This window comes from Triticum urartu, chromosome 1 (genome assembly GCF_003073215.2).
Source record: "Triticum urartu cultivar G1812 chromosome 1, Tu2.1, whole genome shotgun sequence".
NCBI lineage: Eukaryota > Viridiplantae > Streptophyta > Magnoliopsida > Poales > Poaceae > Triticum > Triticum urartu.
The window spans coordinates 418897536-418905848 of NC_053022.1; the positions used below are offsets into that span (position 1 = coordinate 418897536).

Below are 8313 nucleotides of genomic sequence, written 5' to 3' on the forward strand. Positions count from 1 at the left end.
CCTCTGAAGGAGAGATCCGAAGGAGAAACCATACAAGGCTGGTGCCGTGGCAGCCCCATTTGCACGGCAGCCAAACGCGCTATTTGGTGTTTGCCCATCTGCATATACGGACCTTTCTAGACGCAGAAACCCCAAGAACGTACGCTGCGCATTGCCGTTCACGGTAAGGCGCCCCGGCAACTTCGCCACTCGCAAAACTCGCAGGGCAACCAAACGTTGACATCCACCAACTCTGCGCCGATTCCTGCCACGAGCGGAGCCCAACCGGCCGTAGGTGTTCGGTTTGGCCGGCAGATCGAGGCGTCTGCCGAACGAACTGCCAAAACAAGGAAAGCAGCTGGCCAGATGAGCAAGAAGTTGCCTTGACATTTCCTGCAGCGCGAAAGCCATCGATCAGCCAGCTAAGCTAACCGAATGTCACGTCACAAACTTCTTTCTTTCAGTAAGATACCAGCCCTTGTGCAGGGCTTTCGGACTCAGGTTCCCAAAAACGAGAGGAAGGAACAAAACTCTTGTGCCTCCGCTGGGTAGGAAACTTACTTGAATCTGAGGCTAGCTGAGATATAATGAATGACTGAAGGCACGTAGTACGTACCAGCTGCTTGACCATATCCTTTTGCAAACTTTTGTAAATTTCCAGCCTGCCGCGGAGGGACGCCCACCAACTATGGAAACCGGGAAGTCGCACCTAGAACAACTATACTAGTCCAGTGAAATGATCGAGCAATTGCAAAGGGACGGGGGTAGTACTAGTACAGTGTTATGCCAATTTCGCCGGTGGTTCCTGTTCTCAGTCCCAGCTCTGTTTGGTGCCCATGCATGCACAACGTTTTCGCTATGTTTCCTTCATCGGCTCCCGTGACTGAATCCAGTATGAGGCATGGCGGCCAAACGTGGAGTTTATAACTTGTTTCTTGTCCAAGTAATTGCCACTTGGGCCATATGTTCTTGCGCGCCGTTTCGAAAAAAAAAATATGTTCTTGCGAGCCGCCACTTGCCTGTTCTACTAATTGCCTGTGGAATGATACACTGCATGCTAGTAGATGATCTTGTCAGAGCTGGACCTTTCTGATGAAGGCATGTTCTAACTGGAATGTTGCTGAAGATGAGGGGCTAGGTGGCTCGTGGGTTATCTGTCCCGGCGGCTGCGTGATCTCAGTGAAGATGGGGAGGTCGTGGGCTGTCTGTCCTTACGCGTGGTCTGATATATCCTCTTAGGTAGCGTCATCTGCATGTTCTACAGATGATCATGGTACTACTCCATTTCCCTTTTCTTCGGACGCGGTATCATGGGTACTCCATCAATTTGTTTCTGATGCACTATCAGTGTCAAACCGTGTATCCATACCGGTAAGCTTCGAAAGTTCAGGGCCATTGAGCCATTAATTGTCGGGGGGTACTACAAGTATAAAACCTATGCAACTGCACCAGGGCACCTATTTTTGACAGTAAAAAATTGTACCAAGTCATCGTCAATCAATACTCATATCCAACAGTAAACTCCACCTGTTCAATAAACAGGTAAAACCTTATGCTACATTGCTACGAGTATAAAATTAACCGAATCTAGATTCTTGGCGTCGTGTCATTGTTTTTAGAACTGCAGCTTTAGCTCAACCGTAAATTTCATCAGAGGTATTGCAAGTTCGGGCTGCAACTTCAGGTTTTGTTGTTCACGCTACTCGGGCAGAATAATTCTCTTGACGAAAACAACGGCAGCGAGCCAGCCTGGGTCACATCGACATGTCCCTTTCGTTTACAGGTTCGTATATTTCACATGAAGCTCGCTCCCTCTTCATAACTTCACAAAGTCATCCGGCCGGGAGTAGAATTTTGACATAAAACTGCAGAAAGCGGAAGCATTATACTACGACTCTACGAGACTCGTGGACATTATCTGATGAATGAGAAGAAGTGAAAATCTGACGCCAAATACACAAGCTGACATAAAAATCGACATGGAGGATTATTCTTCAGTGTCGATCCGACAGTTCCGATACATTATATATACACAGCAAAATAATGGCACACCGATAATGTTCGTGTGATCTGCGACTAGCTAATAGAGCACGTAGTAAGTATTTGGCGGTGGTATTTACAGGGTCTCGCAAAAGAATGAAGGAAACAAGCGACCGGTAGCCGAGTGCACGTCTTGAGGTTGGTTCAGGCGCGGACGTTGGCCTGGGCGAGGCCGAAGCCTTTGCCGTTGGCCATCATGAGCTTGAACTCGTCGAAGGAGACGAGGCCGTCGCCGTTGCGGTCGACGCCCTCGATCATGCGGCGGCACTGCGCGACGGTGGCGGCCTCGCCGAGGCCGCGCAGCACGCGCGCGAGCTCGGCGGGGGAGATGACGCCGTTGCCGTCGGCGTCGAAGACGCGGAAGGCGTGCCGGAGGTCCTCCTCGACGGCGGCGTCGGGCGCGGCGTTGATGGCGGCGAACTCGGCGAGGCTGATGTAGCCGTCGCCGTCCGAGTCGGCCTCCTCCATCATGCGCGACACCTCGTCGTCCGTGACCGCGTGGCCCACGCTCTCGAACAGCGCCGCCAGCTCGGCCCGCGAGATCCTGCCGTCGCCGTCGGCGTCGAACTTGCGGAACACGCGCTCCATCTCGTCCTCCCGCACAGAGGGCGACCGCGCCGGCGACGGCGGCGTCGACGATGACTTGGTGGAGGAGGAGCGGCTGGCGCGGCCGCCGCTGCGGCTGCGGGAGAAGAGCGCGCGCATCTTGCCCATGGACGGGAGAGGGTGCTGTCGCTGCGCGATCGAGTGGGAGGTCTGGATTGGATGATGTTGTGAGGTTAACAGGCGGGTTGAGGATCTGGAGGTTGGAGGCGGGGCGTACTTATAGGAGGGAGGGCGGGAGGACGCGGTTTTGGGTTGTTGCTGCCGTTAAGGATTCGGTTGCGCGTGAGCGGAGGCGGGGCTGACAGGTGGGGCCAGCGGGGGTCGGGAAGGCTCCCGACGCCTAACCTTTCGGAGTGGCGCGGACGGAGTTGTTTGCGCGTCTTTTCCGTTGGGTTTTGCTCCCATACGGATAGGGCCGCCATGCCATGCCAGGGCATGGCGGACGCGACCCGCGCCCCTGTTTTTGCGGCGGGGAGGAGCGGGGGAATACCGACTACCGGCTGGAGCTTTGCGGCGGGAGCGCGTACAGCGGCGGTGGCGGTACCTATCCTACCGGGACTCCTTTGTTTCTTTGTTTCTTTCTTTACCGCGAGCTACCGACCACGCGTGCGGTGCAAGCCAAGTCGTCAAGCCTCGTTTGTCACACGCAGCATCGGCGGCGCCGCGACGACCTTTTTACAATACGAGGTGGTGAAAATTCGGCCGTACGCGTCCAAACCACTTGTTCACTGTGCCGGGCCTACGTGGCCGTGATCGCGACCGTGAGCGAGGCCGGGGCAGGCGACCCGCAGCGGCTACCAGGGCTCTCTCTGTCGCGTTTTGCCGGGCGGTAGGCACTAGCTTGGGTGCTCCGTACGCTCTCTGGCTAGCTGCCGCGTCGCGGTCCGGGGGCGACGTGGAGGCCGTCCGCGCGGCGGGGTCTGGGATCTGTGGGTCGCGTCGCCCTCGGCTGGTGGCTGCGAAACCGGGGGCCGGGGCCCCGTTGGTGGTGGGTGTGAGACGACGGGAGAGGAGGTGGTGCCACGTCCTATCGCCATGTCGTCGTCGTCGTGGATTTGTTAGGAGACATGACTGCACGGGACGACGGGAAGGAGCGGCCCGTCGTTTACACCAACGGCGAGGCCGCTGCAGATGCGCGGCGTGTCGATCGCTTGCGTGGCGAGCATCACCAGGGTTTGCTTCGCTTTTGAGCCCAGCCTGACGACACAGATGATCTCGTAGAGGTAGAGCAGCCAATTCGCGCGCACGTCCATAGTGCGCATCGTAATCTGTTCCAAGACAGGATCAGAAATCAGAGAAGGCGATAGTTGCCATGGACGTGAAGGAGAACCGATTCTTTTCCTCTCTATTTTATTTGTGTGTGTGGCAACCTCTGATTCTTTCCTTTGACGCGACAACAAGAACCGGTTTGGCTCTTTCTGAAAAATATCTCCGCCGCCCGGACCATGGCAGCGGCTAATCATCAAGCTGCCAAGATTCCCCCTATAGCTTAGCCTGTCACTGTCACGATAAGGAATGGCCGGCGTCTTGGTCAAAAAAAGAGAGGCGTGGAACTGCGCCGTGTGGGCACGTGTCATCCGGTCCGCGCGGAGAGACCACGTGTTTTCTCTTCTCTTTTCTCCCCCTGGTCCTTTTCGCTCATTGCGTTCTAGAATGTTCTTCTGCAGCTCGGCAGTCAAAGTCAAGTCGACATGCACCGTTAATCGACAGATGGAGGATCGAGATACGAGGGACGGAGAGATATACCCATCCGTCGCCATGCATGAGCACTCATTCCCGAATTCTGAGAAGAAGCAGGGAAGCTTCCGTGCGTGCTATCGTGGAATGCAGAGAAAGGATGTGCGGGTTCCTCGATTTTTTTTATTTTTTTGCGAGGGGGCTTCCTCGATTCTTAACCCACGGCTGCCGACTGGCATGTCGTGCAGCGCAGAGTGGAGGAGGACGGGATGAACTTTGGCTCACCCGTGCGAGGTGCCGTAGGCAAGGACGAAGCTGCGCTTTATTCTGTGCTCCGTACGCATGCCCGCGCGTTGCTAATGAAAAGCATTGTTAACAGAAAAAAGCAAGGTAAATGAACATCAGAGGGTTTAAGCTTAAAAGACAATATAAAATATAAAGAGTATAAAAAGGGGAAAGAACTTTTGAATTGCAGTTATAAAATTGTCATTTCTAACAATAAAATATGAATGATGAACTACATAGGTGTAGTACTGTCGCCTAACACATATATATTGTAAAAAAAAATGAATGTAAGGAAAAACTTATGAGTAAATGAACTAATTAATGATGTGGCAGCGCTACAATGCATAGATTACTGCAAAAGTGTAGCTTATGACTTACATGTATGACTTGCTTACGTGAGGTAACCACATATCTGCTACTATCAGTTTAGGCATACTGAAAATGCTTGTGCCCTTCAGACGCCTAACATCTTGATTTGCTGACCAATTAAGAGAGGCATGTCAAAGATAAAATTTAATTCCTTTTATCCAGTAATGTAGGGGAAGGTACATGGTTATACATCCGAATCCGATGATCTCAAATGTGCTGAGACCAAGCGTACTCTCAGTCTGTATTCAGTTTCGTCTACGCTGGGTAATATTCAGTCTGTATTCAGCTTCGACTACTCTCACTCAAATGATCAGATTTGCATCATTTTATCGAGTAATGGAGGGGAATGGACTGAACCATACGGTTCAGGCCCTTTTTAACATGCCAAGTACTCTACTAGCAAATGCCAACCCTTCACCTGTGTGAAGTTCAGAAGTTCAGGTGTCGTACGAGTGCATCATAGCTGCACAAGCATCTTCCTCTAATGGTTTATGTGGCGCCAAGATCACGGAGTGATAACCGTACAAGTTCATCTGCTCATCTCTGGAAACATAATACAGTGAAGACTCATCCTGTTGTACAAGCAGTACTGGTTAAACCGATTAACCGAACCTCAGTCACTCTAAAAAATTCAGTAACTCTAGAGTTCAGGTTGTCATCCTGTTGTACGCATGGTCGTTTACCAAATATCTGTAGCTCTAGAGTTCAGGTTGCCAGAATAGAACAGAAGCTAGAAAACTAGCTTCAGGTTGTGTAAAATGTCAAAATCACCATGCTAGTGTCTCAGGTTCTAGGTTAAACATTTTAGAGCCATATGTTCAGGTTCAGTCCTAATCCCTCGGACCAGCTTCATAACTGACTTAAACCATGCCACGGTGTAACTAGTTTCAAGATCCCAAGTAGCACCCTGTTTTGAACTGTATGCACATATGAGCTGGTTACCAGCATGTGCACATGGCAAATAAACAGATCGGCCAATAAACTGAGTTGCTAGGGTTTAATTCCATTTCATATAAAAACTAGCATATAGGTGACCAAAATGACTTAATTAGCAATACCTTTGGAGTGGAAGCATATATAATTGATTTGGTAGGACCAATGGAGCAACTTGTGTGTTTCTTTTATCCAATTATTTTCAGATAGCACAGAGTAAAAAAAAGAGAGAAAGTCAGTTGTGAAATACAATTTTATAACGGGCCTGCTAAAAATCAGTCGACTGAGATTTAACGAAGTCTCAGTCGACCATGCAACAATTTTTTGACCGTACGCAACATTTTTTCATACCGGCTGCAACATTCGTTTTGTTGGTTGAAGCATGTCATCCCTCCTCGGTTGTAGCACGTCATCTCACCGGTTGCAACATCCTTCATTGACGGTTGTAGCATTTTAGTTAGAACAGCTGTAGCATTTGTTGTTGTTGCTAGCAATACCATTGCAACATTTTTCGTTGCCATTTGTGACATCTAGCCATGTCGCTTGTAGCAAAAAAAACACGTTGACGCCACTCGACTGAGACTTCGTTAAGTCTCAGTCGACTGAGTTCTAGACACACCCATTTTGTAAACTATGTCAGTTGTCATCTGTACATTAGTTGAGACAAACTTGAAATGGAGAATAAGAAAAAACATATTGAGATCATCAACATGTAAATACTTAATCTTCAGAAATACTTCAAAAAAGAGTTGCTTGCCATTAACTGCAACAGTGTAGCCAGAGTCATGCAAAGATGATCATATTGCAAATATCCTTTCTCATTAGCGTCACTTGCTTTCATATTGGGTTTTGCTTGAACAGGTTCTTATCAGGCTTCATTTCTTTTCAGAATCGGGACTTCATTGGCATCATTTCTTTCATATTTTGTTTTTCTTGAACAAGTCATTATCGGACTTCATTATCATCATTTGCTTTCATATTTTCTTTTCATAATGCACACCCATGGAGCTCCATTAGGTATCCATTTCCAAGCAAGTTCAGTTTCTATTGTTCATGTTTGTTGATAATATTTGACAAAATCTTCCATCTCTTCTATAACCCACATAACAATACAATGAGTGGGGTGTTTTGGAGCTTAGCCTCCATGGAGGCCGAAAATTTTGGAAAAAATTCAAAAGTTGAACTTCTCAGTTTCAGAAAAATCTGAAAATAATTGTACAAGTAAACAAGGATGTAAAATTTCAGGATGAGATACCTTGAAAAGCGATCTGTGCAAAAAAGACAAGTTCATGGACTTTGAGGATTTTTTTTAGAAAAGGAGGATGACCCCCGGCCTCTGCATCTGGGCGATGCATGCGGCCACTTTATTAATTATTCTCACAATACCTTACAACGTCATACAACAGTAAGACTAAAGCCGCCGTCTAAGCAACAACTATCGCTACATCTATCCAATTGATGAAGGGGCGCTGATAGCCTGGGCCTAATACCAAACAGACATCGCAGCCAAACATAAACATCTAAGACCCGAGGTCCCAACTAGGACGCCTGCCGGGTATGGGGTACCTACCAGTCCGGCGCACTCCTCAACCAGGACGTCTGCCGGGTATGAGGCCGCTGCAGTCCATCTTCAGAGCTGTACTGTTGCATCTACCGTGCCAGGTCTCTCTGCCATCGACGCCACCATGATGCCAGACAGCTTCGTCCCCCTACGCGAGTCCATCCTCGCACATCGAACTCCGAATCTACACTGCGCCACGCCATCGAGATCCGTCGCCATCAATGTGTAGGATGAAGCACCGCTCCACCAAAGAAGCCGTCCGCTGGTCCCGCGAAGCCGAGTGCACCTCCAAGAATGCCGCCCCCAAGGGGGTAATGACACATGATTGCCGCCAACATCGGATCAGCTGATCTAGGGTTTCCCCCGGAGGTATTGAGTGGAGTTGGGAGCTTCACCTCGATGATGCCTTCATGAAGGAAACGATGATAAGGGCATCGTCATCACCGGCTCCGCCCATCGACCGAAGACTAGGTTTTCACCCGGATCCGTCCCAAGAAATCCACCCAACAACCTGTGCACCGTCTCGACCGCCTTCAAAGCCCCGGATCCAGCCGCCTAGATCCGGCGGCCAACCGCAACAACAGTGCGACCGTGGGAGCCCTGGCGCACCGGCCACTGCCTGAGTGTGCCACCACTGGAGCCTAGGAGGAGGGATCCCACCCCGCCTCGCCAAGCCGCGAGGGCCGCCGAGAAGGATCCCGCGCGCTCGTCACCGTCTCTGATCCGAACCAATCCATAGCAGATCGCCGTCACAGATCCGCCTTGGACAAGGACTACACCACACCATGCCGCCACGGGAAGCCCTAGCTTCACCAGCCGCCACCCTCCAGGGCCGCCGTCCCGGGATCCAGACAGAACCTCGC

General features: G+C 50.5%; 1 protein-coding gene across 1 annotated transcript; it reads right to left on the reverse strand.

Annotated features, from left to right (window-relative positions):
• Positions 1–1923: 1923 nt before the first annotated feature.
• LOC125534959 (probable calcium-binding protein CML15) lies at positions 1924–2833 on the reverse strand. Its single transcript, XM_048698022.1, has one exon. It carries the CDS (start codon positions 2731–2733, stop codon positions 2164–2166), a length of 570 nt encoding a protein of 189 aa, XP_048553979.1. The 5' UTR covers positions 2734–2833; the 3' UTR covers positions 1924–2163.
• Positions 2834–8313: the final 5480 nt, after the last annotated feature.